This window comes from Macaca fascicularis, chromosome 10, assembly GCF_037993035.2.
Source record: "Macaca fascicularis isolate 582-1 chromosome 10, T2T-MFA8v1.1".
Classification (NCBI taxonomy): Eukaryota; Metazoa; Chordata; class Mammalia; order Primates; family Cercopithecidae; genus Macaca; species Macaca fascicularis.
Window position 1 is genome coordinate 819,792 of NC_088384.1, and position 17,424 is coordinate 837,215.

The window sequence follows — 17,424 nt, forward strand, 5'->3', positions numbered from 1 at the left end:
GCAAGTCTTAAACCCTAGCCTTAAAACCTGGCAGAGGTCATGGGGGACAAGCGGCCTCCACCTTAGGAGGTGCTACTCAGTGGGTTGGTGAACAGAGAAAAGCCTTCGGTGCAGGAGGCATGGGCTGGGTTCCAGCAGACTCGGAGAAGATGCTGGAAGATGCCGGGTGCTTAGGCATGGAGGTCAAAGATAGGGATCCGGGAGTCACCCGTGCATGTGGTCCAGGCTGAGGAGGTTTGTGTGGCCTGTATGAGGGACAGAGACAAATATCCCCTCAAGCAGGCAAGTGAGACATGGCTTCATTTCTTATAAATTTATTACATAATAATATTATAATAATTATTATCAATAATAATATAAGAAACATAGATCTCTGTGGGGTGTATCACAACGTCAGGGTCAGGAGGCCTCAGGACTGGAGCAGGGGGTGAAACCCCCCGGATGAAACTCCATACAAAAGGAGGTGAAGCGGAACTGACCCTGTAAAGTTAAAAACCCAAATTGAACGGAACCAAAACCCACAGGTGAGTGTGAGACCGAGTGTGTATGTGGCAGTCTGTTACAGTGACTGCTGCTGTGTGACCTGGACTGTTGGCGGAAGGGTGAGTGGGTGTGACTCTGCGCCCAGGGAGTGGGGCCGGTGGGCCAGGGCGGGGCGGGCAGGCACAGACCGGCGTGCCAGGCCCCTGGGTTGTGAAAACTTCTGTTTTCTGTCTTTTTTTTTATTTTATTAAAAAAAGCTAGAAATATAAACAGAAACTTGTGAGTGACGTGGATGGAGCTTAGTCCAGACTCCAAACCCTAGGTTTAAAAACGTCCCAGGGCCCCCACCCCACAGGTCATTGCTGAGTGTGAGGAGTCACAGTGTGGGGGGCTGGGCACCCTCGGGGGCCTTTGACTCTCCCCAGGGCCAGTGGTGGCCTGACTCTAGGGGTCCCCCTAGGATCCCCTCAGAAGCCCAAGGTGGGGGCGCTGCCTCCAAGGGGCCCTTGGGGCCTCCCCAAGCAGCAGGGATTCACCAGGGACCCCCGCTCAGGCTGGGTGAGGCTCTGGAAGGACAGGCTGGGCAAACAGCAGGACCCAGGGTGAAGGATGGCCTCGGACTTTCTTTGGAAGAGGAGACAGGGTGCTTTCACAGGCACACCCCATGCATGCACACTGTGCACGCCTCCACAGCCCCACGCTAGTCCAGAGCGGCCCCTGGGCCACTCAGTAATCAGGCACACACGTGGCTCCCACGTGCTCAGACGCACCCAGTTTCACCCACACACACAAAGGGCAGGACAGGAGACTTTGGGGTCCAAGGCAGGGAGGCTTCTCTGCTGTAGTTGCCCAAGAGCATGGGGACCAAACTGGCCCCCTCCTTGGGGAGAGACCCTGTGAGGAAGATGGCTGCGGTGGAGTGGCAGGGCCCTGCCCTCACCCCCCCGGCCGATGGTCTCCCAGGCCGGCTGGTCCCGCGGGTGCACAGCAGGACCCGCGGCCTGCCGCCCCTCCCCCCACGGGCAGCACCTGAAAGGTCGGTGGGGCACACTGGAGCTCAGCGAGGGGAGGGGCCGAGCTGGGGCCCCAGGGCGGACCACTAGGGCCCTGGCCAACCCCAGACCAGCTGGAGCGTCCCCTGCCCCGTTGTGGGGTGGCAGTGGCAGTGAGGGGCCGGAGATGGAAGACTGGGCAGCTGCAGTGGGACCAGTGGAAGTAGAAGGGAGGGGAGAGGAAACTATTACGGACAGAGATATTTGTTCCTTTTCTCGTTCCAAATATAGAGTGGATTAAAATATGCAAAACAGGGGGGCTCCTTGGCCCCCATCGAGAATCCCAATGTCTCCCCCCTCCCCCCGAGTCACCAAGGCGGGTCCTGACCTCGCATGCTGGACTAGGTTCCCCCTCTGGGAGAATGGCCACCAGGAGCTGTGAAGGCGGTGGTCAGGCTAGAGCATCCCACCCCCGGCCCCTCCCGCCCCAGCCTCCCTGGTCCACGCCCTTCCTGACTGTGTGCTGGGTGGGCTGGGCGGCCGGTGAGAGCACTAAGCAATGTACAGGGCGAGTCTCCGAGCAACAGCAAACAGGACGATTCATGCAACATTCCTGGCCCGGGCGCCGTCGGTAGGGGCAGGCCGAGCCCGCGGCCCGGGGTGGGGGTGGGGGGCCCTGCCGGCAGGGCACGGCCGGGGCGGGAGTGGGGGTGGGGCGTCAGCTGCCGTCCAGCTGCCTGAGCGCGCGCTCGATGTTCATGCGGTGGCCCACGCGCGTGACGCCCAGCTCCACGAAGTCGTCCTTGGTAAGCGCGGGCAGGTGCGCGCCTTCTATCTCATGGTCCTCGAAGCGGTCGCGGTGCTCGCCCAGGTGGATGCTCTCCAGCCAGTCGCCCACGTCGAACTTGCTCCAGAGCTGCAGCGGCTTCTGCTGGAAGGGTCGGCGTGGGCCGGGGGCGCCGGGGCCAGGGCCGGACGCGGGCGAGGGCAGCGGCGACGGCGAGGGGGAGCGGCTGCGCGCGCTCACGCTGCGCACCACGAAGCGCACCTCCTTGGGCTCGTGCGGGATGGAGAGGCTGGACGACTTGAGGATGGTGGGGGGCGTGAGGCCGAAGGGCCGCCCTGCGCCCCCCGCGCCCGCCCCCAGCCCCTCCACCCGCTCCAGCGACGCGGGCTTCACCGGGCTCGGGGCGCGTCGCGCCACGGGGTAGCGGCCGCTGGGCCTCACCGAGTAGGAGGCCCCGCCGCCCGGGCCCCCGGGGCTGCGCTGCGCTGAAATGGAGCTCAGCTCACCGAGGCTGCTGAAGAGCCTGCGGAGGGAGAGGGGTCAGCGCCAGGTGAGGGGCGCACAGCCAAGCGGGGACGGGCGGAAGGGAGCGGGCAGGGTCCAGGAGGAAAGGGGCTGGGGCTGGGGCTGGCGGGAGTAGCCCGGCCAGAGGAAGAAATAAGGGTGGGATCCTATGGTTACCCTGGCCCTTTCGTTTGGCCCCTGGGACCAGAGCCAGTGACTGGCTGGAATATGAGGAATGACTGGCGGCCCCCTCCACTCCATCCAGGCTCCAAGTGCAGCCCAACCAAAGAAAAGACAGCCTCTCATGGCAAAGGGCTGGCTTCTCCCTCCTGCCAGCCTCCGACACCGGCTCTGGGCACGGCGGGATCCACAGATGCCCTGGACGGTAAGACACGGGCAGTACCCTTCACCGCCCACCCCCAACACAGCTCTGCTCTCATGAGAAGACCCAGGGGACCCTGGGCTAGTTCCAAGGACAGCTGAGTCGTGATAAAGGCTGGCAGCGGCACGAGGTTGAACAGGTCCGTGACACAGGAGACACACCAGGCAGGGGTCGCACCCGGATGGAGCAGCAGCACATGCAGGGCAGGTGTGAGGCCGTGCACACCCACAACACAAAGGCAGCCTCCTGCACAGACAGCACACAACAGCAGCCACGGTGCCCACACGCGTTACAGACATGCCGCAGTGGCAGCAGCACACACACGCAGACACGCAACACGCACACATGCACGCACGCACACACGCAAGAACCAATGGCAGCTCACTTCCCAGCCTCACCTGACAGGACCCTAGAGCTCTAGCCCCTCCTTGGCTCTGCCGCGGTGGGAGGCCTACCTGAGGTGATAGCTCCACAGAAAACCCACTCCCATGTCCTCCCATTCCCATCCCTATCCCCACTGGGTCAGGGGAAGCCTCAAGGGGCTGTCAGTGGCACCAGAGCCTCTCACAGCCACGCAGAGCAGAGACCCAGCAGACAGGCACAGCGTGTGGACGGCAAGAGGCATGGGATGAGCATGCTCACTTACACAGCCGGCGCTCGGGACCACGGCGCAGCTCGACAGAGCAGCCACATGCAGATGGGCAGGAGAGAGCAATGAGAGAGAGAGTTAGCCGGCCAGGCCCACGCGACCCACAGCTGCAACCACACAACGGGCAGCCAGGTGTGGAGGGAGGCACTCAGGTGCAGAGGGCCCAGCTGCTGTGGGAGGGACAAAGTTGGAGCTGCTGGTGGAGGAGAGGCGCCTGTGCAAGTCTCCAAGTGCAGGTGAACCACAAGCGTGGCTGCAGTGCTCGGCAGGTGCCTGGCGCCTGGGGGTGCTGAGCCCCTGACATCCTCTTTGGCCGGGCCTCTCTCCAGTGGCCCTCCCACCCCCTCCCTGCCCCTGCCCAGGCTGAGTCCCCCCACCCCAACCTCTGTGCTGTCCTCACCACACAGCATCACCAGTGCCTGCCCCACACAGGCATGGAGCCCCCCTTAAAGCAGGTTTCGTCTTTTGTCTCCCACCTGTGGGAGGTCAGCCCTCTGTGGAGATCTGAGCTCTGTCTCTCCCACGGGACCTCATTTCTGTCCTCTCCTCAGCCTCTGTCCCTACTGCCTCCTCCCAGCTGCTCAGATCCAGAGCAGAGCTTCCTGAAGAGGCCATACTGTGCCCCCCAAAAGAAAAGGGCTTCAAGAACTCCTGAGGTGGGCCTTAGCACAGGCACCAACCACCAGAATAAGCTGTCTTTGCTCCCACTGGATCTGGCCTCCATGGATCCATCTGCACAGTGGGGCAAAGTGGGGAAGCAGCCAGGGTTGCGGGGGATTCCCGAGGGGAGGTGCCGGGTGGTGGTAGGTCAGGGGGGTCCCCTGGGGGTGTGTGCCCAGGTGGTGGTGACTGCTGGAGGGGTTTGCCAGGGGATACTCCAAGATAATCGCTCTGAGGGACCTGACTTGGGACACCCAGAGAGGAACAGGACCAGGAATATGCACCTGGTCTCTACCCACTAGACCCGACACAGTGGCCCTGGCCTGGGGACCTGCATCACAGGATGGACACCTACCCTGGCCCTGCCCCTGCCCCAAGGCTTAGCTTTCAATGGAGTTGTGATGGCAAGTGTACCTGGAGTCTCAGGTGTGACTGAAGCACACTGATGAGTTGCAGGACCACAGAAGTGAAGGCAGAGGCACAGGGCAGGCATGGGCAGCACAGCCGGGAGGCTCGGCTGGAGCCCAGAGCAGGGTCTGGGCTCCAGGAGGTCCAAGCTGGGCAGAGCAGAGTTGTGCCTGTCTGGGTAGTACTGGCAGGGGCTGAGCTGGAGACCTGGGCAGAGGGCAGGCTGGCTCCAGAGGCACCCAGGCAGCCAGAGGGCAAGAGACGTGAGGAGAGCCAGTCACATTGCTCCCGCCTCCCAGAGCATGCTGGAGATGTCAGGAGGCCAAGAGGAAACGCCCGAGGAAGGCTGTGCCCTCAAAGGCCCCAGGGCACAGGAGGGAGGGGCCTGGGGTCACCCATGGCCCGGGTGTCTGCTTCTCTTTCTCTTGGGGAACAGGGTACTGCCCACACCATCTCCAGGGCACAAACCCGAGCAGTGTCCATGTCTGACTTCCATGTTCCCATGGCCTCCCTGCACACCCACTGTCACTCTCAGCCATCTCGCCACCTCCCTGGCCAGGCTCCGGCCGCCGAACAGCCACACCACAGCACCTGCCAGCCTCCCAAAGAGCTTCTGGGCCACCTCCCTTCTAACACATGATACCTCGCCAGGCACCATCACCCACGGACACCTCCAGCGGCCGCCCTGAAGAGGCTGAGTCCAGACCACGCTGAGGCCCCCACGGCCCCACGTCTTTCCACCTACATTTGAATCCTGCACTGTCTGTTTCCCAGCGACTCTCAGCCAGTGAGGGAGGTCTGGCCTTGCCACACCCTCCCCACTCCGACCTCTGCCCCGCAGTTGCCCAGGCCGTCAGCAAGACCCCGCTGCTGACCTGTTCGTCTGTTTCCCTTCGAGACATTCTTTCCTAGGCCTCTTCCTTCCTAGATGGATTTTTGGAGCTCCCCTCTTCTTAGTTTGCAATTTCTCCTGGGCAACATTATCCACTCACACCGTTTGCTATGGCCGACGTGCCCAGGAATGCTACATGTAAGACCCAGACAGTCTCTGATGAGTTCAACACCTCTACTGGGGTATCCACTAACTCAGTGAATGGCACCCTGTCATTGCCACACACAGAGCCTGGGAGCCACCATCAGCTCCTCTTTTTACCCTACAACCAATGACCAACTCCTAATATCAACCCAGACCTCCTCTTTCCCCCTAGCCATTTCTGGATCCAGACCGTTCATGGTCTCAGGCCCTTCACTCCACTTCTTACCAGTTCTCCTTGCCTCCTGGTACCCAGCGCAAAGCCAGAAATACCAGATGCACTAACAAAATGCAACAATAGTACGACATGTCCCTGCCAGGCGTACCCAACTCGGTCAGCCCACTGGGACCAACAGGCGGGAAAATGTCCACACTCCGGCCCTGGTTACTGCCTCGTGCCTTCTGCCACTGCACTCACATGGGGTAGGTCTAGGCCTGTGGCCTTTTGCAAACTAGGGGCCTCATTAAGGGAACTAATTCTCAGAGGAGCACAAAACCAGACATGGGCTCTCAAGCTTCCGGTGCATCCTCTGCAGTAACACGTCTTGCTCCTCACACCCCGCCTGTTTCCAGCTCCAGCTCTGATGGGCCCCAGTGTCCTATGACCCCTCCTCTGTACCTCCTTCCTACTCCCTGAACAGGCTTCAGGGATCCTGGGAACACACCTGCCCCAGCTGCATGTGGCCTGCAGGGTCCCCACTGGCAGGCACGTGACACATTCAGTCTGGGTTTCAATAGAGCAGGCCCTGCTGGCCTTGGCCCTGCTTACCAGTGTGATCCGCCAAGCACACAGTGCTTTGTTCACATCCCTGACAAATACATTAGCAGGCAGGGTCTGCAGCAGGCCATTAGGACAGGGTTTCTTGACCATTTTGAGGAACACGGGTCTTCTGTGAGATCTAGGAACTGACTCTAGCAGGTCTGGAGACCACACACACAGTGCCCTCCTCCACATGAGCTTGTCAAAGGCACCAGAAGTACTGCAGCAAATAACCTCTTTTTGTGTTTCCAAAGCTATTTTGCCATGAACTTTACCTACAAAACGAGATGTGAGAGTCCCACATAAAGCTAAGTACCAAGGCAAAAGTGAACCTCGATATGGACCTCAGACCCCACATGGGATTCAGATCCGAGCATGGGGCCTGGAAGACAAATGGAGTTTAGAGCCAGGTGTGGAGCCAGAGTCTCAGAGACAAGTGTGAGCCTCAGACAGCTGGGGCGCCTGTGGCCAGTTGTGGGGCTCAGTCAGGTCTGAGCCATGCCCCAGTGCAGCCTCAGAGTCAGGTGTGGGGCCCAGAGACCGAGGAGGGGCTCTGGGCAGGTGAATGGTCTGTCCAGCAGGGCTAGACTTGGAACTGGGAGCACAGAGCAGGTGGAAAATCTGGGATCAAGGATTCAAAAGGCCAAAGGTCCTGGACCTTCCAGAGGCAGCAATGAGAGTGCCACATTCTCCAGCTTCCCCTGAAAATCAAAGGTGGCCCCAGATGATGATGATCATTTTTCCACAGGTTACCGAGCTTTGGTTCCATGACATACAGGACAGCTTAACTTGCCCAGAAAGCTCTCAGGCCACAGAACAGCTTGTGGCTAAAGCACATCAGGAATGAGTCATCTGTGGAGAAGGTGGGTAGGCATTCCCTTCCTCGTGGTGTCGGTCAGGGAGGAGAAGGATGGGCCTGGCAGACAAACACAAGGGGCTGGAGACATGGCTCAGGATATGGCCCTGAGGGTGACCTAGCGCCTCTGCCGGGACTGGCCCTGGGAAGGAAGCGGTCATACCTGGATGTCAGAACCTCCCACACTTCAGACAGTTCCACCAGCAGTTTTATCCCTAAGTGAGGAGTGAGTACCAGACTCCGGCCACTACGGGCTGCAGGACAAGAGCTGACAACAGCCGTGGTGGGCAGACAAAGGACCAGATCTGAAACAGGACTGGACTCAGACATCACCGAGTGTCCTGGGCTCCGGCCTGCTGCCTGCAGCCGGAAGCACCAGAAGTTAAGGGCCCGGGACGGGCAGTGGGGCCCCCTCCAGATGGCTGCAGTTGAGCCCAGGTCTGAAGGCAAGAAGGAGCACAAGAGGGTGAAAGGAAGAGTGAGCTGGAGCAGATGGTAACACAGGCAAACTGAGAAGGAAGAGCAGGCCTGGGTGGGCCACTGAGGTGGCACCGGGTGCTGCTTATGACACACATGACCAGTAAACAGAGGGGTGAGTCTGATGCACACACCTGCCACTTCTGTGGAGGGAAAGCCCATTGTGTGTCATCGGAAGGGATTTAACAGCAGCCGCCCTCGATTATGGCAGCCAGAGAGCAGGGCTCACGGTCAGGCAGACCACCGTCTGTCTGCAAGGAAACTCTGTGGTACGTCAGTTTCACTGTCTGGAACATGGAGATCCTGTTAGGGTCCGTCTAATGGAATGGTGTGAAGACAAACTGATATGGCAGGACCGTCTCCAATGCTGCATCCAATAGGCTTGTTTTCCCACAAAGGACTCTAAGACCTAGCCTAGGTGTCTGAGTGCCTGGGTGTCAGTGACAGCAGAGACAAGGGCAGCTCACACCAGCGAGGGTCCACAGGCCCCAGCCCTGGGCCTGCTGGGTGCTTCCCAGGTGATGCTGTGTGCAGCCTCACGACAGCCTGTGCAGTCGGCTCGCTGTAAATACACTTCACAGGGGAGAGATGGACGTTCACAGAGCTTCAGTGGCTGATCTAGGACTACAGCACTAAGCTGTGACTGCTGAGCACTGACATCATGGCCCTCTGATGGCTCCAAGCCAATGACCAGCAAGGAAGTGAGTTGCTGACGCCGGTGGGGGCCGGGTCACAGGAGCATTGGTTGTTACAGGCTGTCCAGCATCCGGTTACTCCAGGGACAGCACTGGACGTCCATCTGGAGAGCCCCCTCCCTCACGCTCAGCACCTGCTTGCTAGGTGGGCGGACCCATCCCCCTGGCTCCTGGGAGAACAGAGGACTCAAGCCCGGCCGATGACAGCCCTACGTCCCCAGACCCCAGTGATCAGTCAGGGAAAAGCAGAGGACCCACATGAACTCAATCAGAGATCAGAATTTTGCAGGAACTACTGAGTAAAAGAATAGACATCACGTAAGGGTCAGGGCTGCTGGTGTGTCCTTCCCATCCCACATCTGAGAAAGAAAAACTAACAGGGTCCTGGTGAAAGCCAGGGCCAAGGGATAAGAGAACCTTGCCCCGACCAAGACAGAACGCTAAAGAGCCCTGTGGGAGGATGAACTCAGAGAAGGGGAAGTGCCAGAGGTTCCGGCTGAGGAATCCCCTGACCCTGCCCTGTAGCTGCCTCACAGGAGAGGACGGGGCCAGTGACGAGACCTGGGCCCACCTGAGCCCAACCACGGGGGATCGACACCTGATGAGTCTGACGCTGAGTCGGTCCTTCTGTGGGTTCTCGTCCTAAGCCACCTCCCTAGATCTCAAATCACAAAAGACAGCATTTGCATTTTGCTTTGTTCTTTCATCCATTTAACAAATGTTTATTGAAGGCCTGAACCAGGCCAGGCACTGTGCTATGCACTTTTTAAAATAGCTTTGATTTTCATCAAGACCAAGAGGCAGAGAGGAGCGGAGGGAGAAGCAGACAGGGAAGACGGGGGGCTGGTCAGGTGTGGGTCAGGAGACCCCAGCCTCAGGGGTCTGGTCCTGCACAGAGGCCCAGGACCGGGCTGCTCACTCCGATTATAACACCCGTTCTACGGGCACCTGCAACACTGCAATGCTGGGAAGAAGGCTTTCTAGTCTGGCTGGGAGTTAGAAGAGGCTAAAAGGAGAGAGGACCCCAGAGCAATTCCCCAGGATGACAGGAGCTGGAGGCAGCATCCCGGGACCTTAGGAGAGGCCTCATGAGCTTCCCAAGCTCCCACTTGTCTTTTGAATCCTGAACTAAAGAACCAGAATGGCCAGGCCTTTGTAAGACCTGTAAAGTCCTTAAGTTCTGAACACGTTGCTATGCTGTGAACTCTGTCCTCCAAGGCTGACAGTACAGGGCCCACTAGGTTGGTCTTCCGGGAGGCAAGAAGGAGGAGTCAAGAGGTGGCATCCACATACCCCACCCCCAGACCCAAAGAGGGGAGGGGAGACCTAGGGGCACAGAAGGCAAAAGCAGCTTTAAAAAGGCAGACAAGGGGGTGGGTGGGGGATGACCAGCTCTGCCAGCAGCATCCATGCAGCCCATGGGCCTGAAGGCTTCTCTTTAGAAGGAGCCTTGGGAGTCGGGTCCTCGAGGAAAGACCTATGGGATCAGCCCAGGGCTCTAGCAGCTGTGACAGCCTCAGCAGCAAGCCAGGCCCTGCTCAGATCCTTCTGGGCAGGAGCAGGACAGACAGGGAAGTGATGAGGAGAAGGCAAGAGGGCAGATGGAGTGCAGGGAGATGGCGTGACTTCCATCTATCTTCTTACTGCACTTTAGAAATGACACACGGGAATCCATGTTTAAGGGATTCTAAGGTGGTGCCAAGAGACAAATGTTTCTAGGATGGGAAACAGAAAGTTAGTGGCAGATCCCCCAAAAGAAAAGGAGTCCGTGTGCTCCAAGCCGCCAAAGGAAGCAAGGCAGGAGGCAGCTCTAAGGCAGAGGGTATCAGCCACACTGGGCAGCCACATGGCCACAGAGGATGGGAGGAGGGAGGCGCACCTCCAAAGTAAAACACAAAACAACCCTTAATGGTAAAGACAGCCTGCGTCAGGAGCCAGAGAGAGAACCCACAGGAATCCCTGGGGCCATCCAGGAGGGCCATGGAGACTCATGCCCAACCTGAGTCTCTGAGGGAAGCCCAGCTCCCATTTCTGGCACCAACAGGGACACAGTGAGCACCAACCCTGATGTGTCAGACGCCCAGAAGAACCTCCTCTCTCAGGCAGGCCAGGCAAGACCGGATTCAGGTGGATGGCGGGGGTGGATCGGGGGTTGCCACAGAAGGAATGGAACAGAACAAGGAGGAACAGGAGAGCCAGAGAACAGACAAGAGGAAGGACAGAGGGGGCCACGGACAAGGCACGGGTCCCTCCCCACACCGCCCTGCTCACCGAGCTGCTGCGATGGGCGACTTCTTGGCGGGGTCCAGCAGGCTGCCCAGGCCACCGACTGGCTCCTCCCCCAGGGAGCGCGTGTCTTTGTTGAGCTGCTGCAGGCGGGAGCTGAGCTCACTGATCACAGTCGGTTTGTCGTCTTCAGGCCCAGGGAGCCCGCGGCTCTCCACGGGGTCCCCCCATAGCTTGGACCTTCTCTGGAAGAGGTAGCGAGGACGGGCAGGCCCGGCGGCAGAGGCCAGCCCGGCAGAGGCGGCGTGGTGCTGCTGGGCCATGAGCTCGCTGTCCGAGGACTGCTTCAGCAGCGGGTCCCTGAAGGTCACCGGCCCCTTCCCCAGCGGGGACTTGAGCTTAGGCTTGGGAGGCACTGGTGGCTTCTCGAGTAGAAAAGTGTGTCCGTCAGCGAAGGAGGTGTGGGTGTCGGTGAGTTCCCCGCTCTCCGAGCTCAAGGTGGACATGCTGGACACCGTGGAGATGGTGCTTGTGGTCTCCAGGTGGGGGTCACTAGAGCTGCGTGTGTCAGCCTCCTCCACCCCAGAGTCAGCTGCAGACTCAGGGGCAGGGGGTGGCTCACTGCTGGGCTTCCCTGAGGCCGGGCTGGGCACCGTGGTGGGTGAGGGGCCCGGGCCAGCGAGTGGGGTGGCCAGCAGGACCCCGTTGGCAAACTCTTCAGGGGGTGGCACCAACCCAATTCGAGCCAGCTCCTCCCGGGTCTCCTCGTCGCTGGACGACAGCTGGGCGGGTGGCAGGTTCACAGCGAACACCAGCTCTGGCTCTTCCTCTGAGCTGCCCTGGCCTGGCCCGGGGTCTGCTGGGGTGCCGCCAGGGGGCTGGGCCCGGGGGCTGGGCAGGGGCTCTGCCACAGCTGCTGACTGCATGGGGGCCGGGGCCAACTCCGGGGTGCCCGGGCGCTCCTCTTCGGCCCCCGCCAGCCTGCTGGGCTCCTGCCCGTTGCTGGTGGCGTGCACAACAATGAGGCCAGCTGGCCGCTGCAGGGATGTGTCCAGGACGCTGAGGATCATGGACTTCTTGTCCTCGGGTGACTTCCGCTCCTCCCGGGGCGCCTTCTCTGCCTCCCTGCGAGCAGGCACAGGAATCCAGGCCGGGCTCCGTGGGGAGAAGGCCGGGGAAGCCAGGGACCCTCGCTCTGGGTCCCGGGCCTGTACATCCACAAACAGGGGTCCGGGGCGGTCGGCGTCGGGGCTGTGCACGGGTGTCGGGGACCGGGAGGGCGCCTGGGAGGCCAGAGCCCGCTCTCGGGCAGCCAGGGCAAGGGCCAGGGGTGAGCTGGGGTCCAGGGGTTTGCCGGTGAGTGGGTGGATGAAGGTGGAGCCCGAGGGCCCGAGGCTCGGGCCGCTGACCAATGGCTTCAGAGCAGACACCGGGGAGGGCAACAGCAGGTCGCGGCCGGCGGTGGGGCCGGTCCCCAGGAGGCGCTCGTCGATGGAGCGGGAGGGCTGCAGGGATGGCAGGTCCGCGCTGGGGGCGCTGCCCTCGATGGCGCCCACGGACAGGAACACAGTGGAGCGGCGCCGCTCCTCCAGCCGCCGGTCCTTGGCCGGGCCCGGGCCGCCGAACGCGAGCCCTGGGCCATCGCCCGCGCCGTAGTCGAGGCCGCCCGGGCGGGGACCGCGGTGGGTCGGGGAGGGCTCGCGGGCGAAGCTGCCGCCGACGGGACCGGGGCTGCCCACGGCCAGGGCCGCGCGCTCCTGCGCGTCCTCCACCTGCAGCTGCTTCACCAGGGGGCTCTTGCGGCGCTGCGGCTTGGACGGCGCGAAGAGGCTGGCGCTGAAGGCGCCCAGGTTGGCGTAGGGGCTGTCGGGGCCGGGCGGCCGCGGCCGGCGCTTGGGTCTCTCGGGCGGGGTGGCCGCGGGCGGGGGCCGAGGGGCGTCGCCCACCTCGGGCGCCGAGTCCTGCAGGATGATCATGGAGCGCGCGCGCTTCTGCCGCTCGGGATAGGGCAGCGGGCCGAGGGCCGCACCCGGCTCGTACAGGCCGGCAGCCCCCGCGCCCAGGCGCGCCTCCAGGCCGGGCTTGAAGCTGGAGCGCACCGTGTCATAGGCTCTGCCCGGCGGGGGCGGCGGCGAGAAGGCCGGGGGCGGCCCCGAGTCGAAGTAGTAGGGCGCGGGCGGGGGAGGCGGCGCGGTCTGCGGCGGGGGCGGGATGCCGCGACCCTCGCGCACCGGGTCTTGCATCGAGGTGCTCCGCGGGAAGCGCCCTTCCAGCAGGGACGCCAGCTTCTCGTCCTCCCCTGCGGAGGGAAGGGCCGGTGAGACCAGCCAGGGCGCGGGGGCGGGGGCGGGGGCGGGTGCTGCCTTCCGAGAAGCTCCTGGGGACCCCGGCACGCCCTCCCACAGAGGCCAGCCTTGCCCCGACTCCACCCCGGGGCAGCCACCGTGCCGGACACAACGGACGCCCACGGCAGAACCCAGCGGGGCACGAGGCGCTAGAATGCTCGGGAAGATGGGGTTGGGGCCCGTGGTGGGCGGGGAATGGAGAGCAGGGGAAACAGGGAGCCCAGAGCACGGGCTCCGAGCAAGACCCCAGTCTGCGCTGGTCCCTGGACGTCCAAGCTCTGTGCCCCGGGCCCAGGGTTGCACGGGGAGGGCTCTTGTGAAGAGGGCAGGAGAGAGGTGTGCGTTCAGTTACAAGATGGTGGAAGGCCCCGGAGAAAGGACACAAACTCTGATGACCTGGGCTGGGGCCAAGACCTGCCCAAACCCAGGGACTTGATCAAGCAGGCCCTAGGAAGACATCCCAGGAAGGCAGGGACAGCCCCGCAAGACATGCAGACAAAACTGCTGAGGGGCTTGGAGGGGCCAGTACAGGGCTCCTCACCCCTGAATGAACAAGGCCGAGGCAGAAGTAGCAGCCCTGGAGGCAACCAGAGGTGAGAGGAAGATGGTCGGAAATGAGCAGGAGTGACACACTGGCAGGATGAGGGGCAGCAGGGCTGTGGCCACTGGAGCCAGGCCTCAGGCAGGGAAAGAGCTAATACCCAGGTAAGGAGGTGCCCTGTGGAAAAAGCCTCCAGAGGCTCCTCCCAGAGACCCACATGGGTGGGTGATGCAACCACAGTGGCTGGAATTCAGTAAGGTTGGGTGACTGGGTGAAGGGAAGAATGGATGGATGAATTAAAATGGGAACTGCAGACTGAGCACCCAGCATGTTTCATTTTAACCCCTACTGGCAGCGTGACCCCAGGCCAATCCCTGAGCCCCTTTGAACTTCAGTTCTTCTATGGTCAAAACAGGCTTAAAATGAACCCCCCCGCATGCCTTGCTCAGACGTCATTGTTAGGATCCTGTGCAAGGGCTGGAGTGCTCAGGGCCCTCATGATCCTGCTGTCCAGCCAGAACCTGACACAACCTTCTGAGCACCCCTGTGGACGTCATGATGTGGACACATGTGCTACAGGTGTGCTCAGTGAGGCTGCAGGGGGCGGATGGCCCCACACCCACACACCCAGGTCTCGTGGTGCTCCTGTTCCCAGCCTCACTCTGAGATTGGTCAACATTTTTATGAACTTGCTACAATACAGGCTGCCGGTTCCTGACTGCATCCTCGTCCAGCCACCGCAGTGCTAATACTGCAACACTACACTGCTTCTTACTGGGCATAATATCTCTTTGTAGCCAAGGTACCAAGGGTGGGCTTTTGTGTACAGAACTAGGCTTAAATTTTAGATCTGCTAGGTACTGACATGCCTTAACCTCTAGGAACTTCAGTTTCCTCATGCCAGGAAGAAAGCCTGCACCTACTGTGGGGCGACTTGACCTTTACAGTACTGGGCGGAACCGCAGCAGTATCCCGGGAAGGGGCCCAGGTCATCATCATCGTTGTTTGTAGGTCTGCCTTCCCCTCACCCCCAACCGCTGGACACAGAAATTGTGCCCAGTTCGTCCTGGGTCTCCTGCTGCATTCCCTGCACTGTGTATGAACGCGCAGTGAACACCCACAAGCCTATGTGTTAGATGGAGCGACGCAGAACGAGCACACCTTGAGGATGTAGAAGGCGGGAGTGACGTGCAAAGATGAAATAAGGGGAAATTTAATGCTAATAGCATGCCAAGTTCTGACTTAGGGTAAAGAAAAGTCACTTGCCTCAGCATGGAGTAGGGAATCTGTTCTGATACCATCTGGGGCGGGGGTGGGACCCCTTGGGGACAAAGGCAGACCCTCTTTGTCTGCCTAGATAATAGCAGAGAGCATTTCTACTGTGTGCCAGAGAGCACCTACTGTGTGCCAACCTCGAGAGGCAGCATCTATGTCTACTAACACTGGCGGCTGCTGAGCACTCCCAGCATGCCACGCAGTCCTAGCCTGTGAGTGCTGCCTACCGGGCGAGCCTCAGAGTGGTCCTTGGAGGTGGAATCCGTGGTCTCCGTGTTTATGGATCCAAATCCTGATGTTTCAAGGGTTGCACTGTGTGCCCAGGGCAACAGAGCCAGGGCATGGCGCAGGGGCCTGGGGAGTCTGACAACCCAACCAACGTGCATGTTGGCAGCTGAGGCCCAGCAGGCCAAGGGGAGCCAAAAAGGAGCCCCTGTCAACCCATTCATCAACCGAGCGCAAGAGGGTGCCTGAGGGACCAGGGCAGAACTGGCAGTCCTAGGAGAGTGGCTTAAGGCCTGCAGGGCAGGTGCATGGACCTAGACCTGCAGGGTCAGGCCCAGGAAGCAAGAGTCAGAAGACCCAGGTCAAGGGAGGCAGAGACAACTGTTTCCAGATGAAGCAAGAGAGCACTGGGGCCGATCTCCGGGGCCCGAGGCAATGAGGAGCACACAGAGGATCAAGCTGGACAGATACGGAGTGATAGCAGCTCTGGGAAAAGCCTCGTTTGGCCAGAGGGATGGACTAGAGGGCAGAGCCAGGGCAGGCAGTCATGAGAACAAAGCCATGGCCCAGCTGCAAGGCGATGAGAGCTGTGCGGGGCAGGGCTGTGAGGCCACCCACCCCGACAGGTCAGGTGAGGCAGAAGGTAAGAGAGAAACCATGGGAGACACTCAGGGCTCAGGCCGGGGAGAGCAGAGGAGAGAGCTTCTCAGCTCCAAGGTAGCTGCAGCCTCACCAGCCTTCTTCCCCACAATCCCACCTACAGAAATAACTCTCGGCAGTCTCTGAGGGACCAGTCCACACACCCATATGCCTTTTCCACACTGCTCTGTCAGTTCGCCCCAGTATCCCCCAGAAACTCCCATTTATCTTGCACATCTTAGCTCAAAAGTACCCCCACTGCGACACACGCAGCCTTCTGTGACACCCAGGTGTGCCTGGAGCTCCCCAGTGGGCTCCATTGGTCCGTGAGCCCTGATGCCCACCATGTGCCCGCTGAGCTCTCTGCACACGTCACATTCCCCAACTAAGCCCCAGACTTGGCCCAGGATAGGCCTTGTGTGAACACAAATTGGCAGGGTGCTGGGGCAGGTGAGGAATCAAGAGTTTGGGCAGCTGTGTGATCTTGGCAGGTCATATACCTTCCTTGCTTCAGTTTTCTCATCTGTAAAATGGAGGTACTAGTGGCCTCAACCTCAATATGGTTATTCTAAGTATTAAACACTCAGTGTCCAGCCCGTAGTAAGTGCTGAGAGGTTTACTCCTATGTGTAACAGATGCGGGGGTGTGCTGGGGTTTGTATGGACAACAGACGGTCAAGTGGGCAGGTGTGTGGGTGGACAGATGCACAGGTGGGCAGGGGACAGGAGAATGGATGCCTAGAGGGATGCACAGTGGCCAGGGCTTGTCATCTGGGTCAGGAGACAGTGAGTGTGGGGTGTGATGGTGGCCGGGGAGTGGTGAGGCACAGAGGGGAAGGAGGCTGAAGACACAGCCTTGAAAAGGTCCCATATTTGGGAGGCTGGAGCGGCAGGGTCAAAACAGGTGCCACGTGAGAAAGGAGGGGAAAACCAGGAAGTGCTGTCCTCAGACTCTGGGGAGGAGCGTTTCATGGAAGGAGGAGCAGAGAAACCGCATGCCAGCTGAGGTCAGCAGGAGTGCTGGCCGTGTCCACGGGAGGAAGGCCCTGCAGGCCACCGGTGACCCTGGGGGGAGCAGTTTCAATTTGGGTATGGAGAGAGCAAGTCTGCTGCAGGCTGAGGAGCAGGTGGGGGATGGGAGATAGATGGCAAGTGGAGGTGACTTTTTGGGGAAACTGGCTGTGAAGGGGGGAGAGAGCGATACATGGAGGAGTAGGGGAGAGGCAAGTTCAGGGGAGGGGAGTTTTAGGGTCAGAAACTTCACATGCACTTGGGCTGCAGAGAAGCAACGGCGATGGAGGCCGCTGAGCTGGGGAGGGGTGAGGCTGCCCATGGGAAGGATGAGAGGCGATGGGGAGGTGGGGGTGCCCAGTGGACAGGGAGTGGCAGCTGGGGACAGGGGTGAGGCTGCCCATGGGAGGGATGAAGTGATCGGGGGATGCCCACTGGACAGGGAGTGTCAGCTGCCGGGGGGAATCTCTGGGTTGG

At 60.7% G+C, this 17,424-nt stretch overlaps 1 protein-coding gene across 11 annotated transcripts in view; it reads right to left on the reverse strand.

Moving 5' to 3' along the window:
• Nucleotides 1–298: 298 nt before the first annotated feature.
• SHANK3 (SH3 and multiple ankyrin repeat domains 3) overlaps nt 299–17,424 on the reverse strand; it is a 56,796-nt gene continuing 39,670 nt past the window's right edge. For 5 of the 11 annotated variants that reach the window (XR_012418504.1, XR_012418503.1, XR_012418502.1 and 2 more), the window contains one exon: nt 16,541–17,001. Coding sequence is in view for 8 of the 11 variants with exons in the window: in XM_074003329.1 (XP_073859430.1) it covers nt 16,883–17,001 (119 nt within the window). In the remaining 3 variants the exon portion in view is untranslated. Of the gene's footprint in view, nt 2,786–10,957; nt 13,212–16,540; nt 17,002–17,424 lie in introns of those variants that run through there. The other 6 variants (XM_045363309.3, XM_045363308.3, XM_074003327.1 and 3 more) reach the window with 3 other exon arrangements.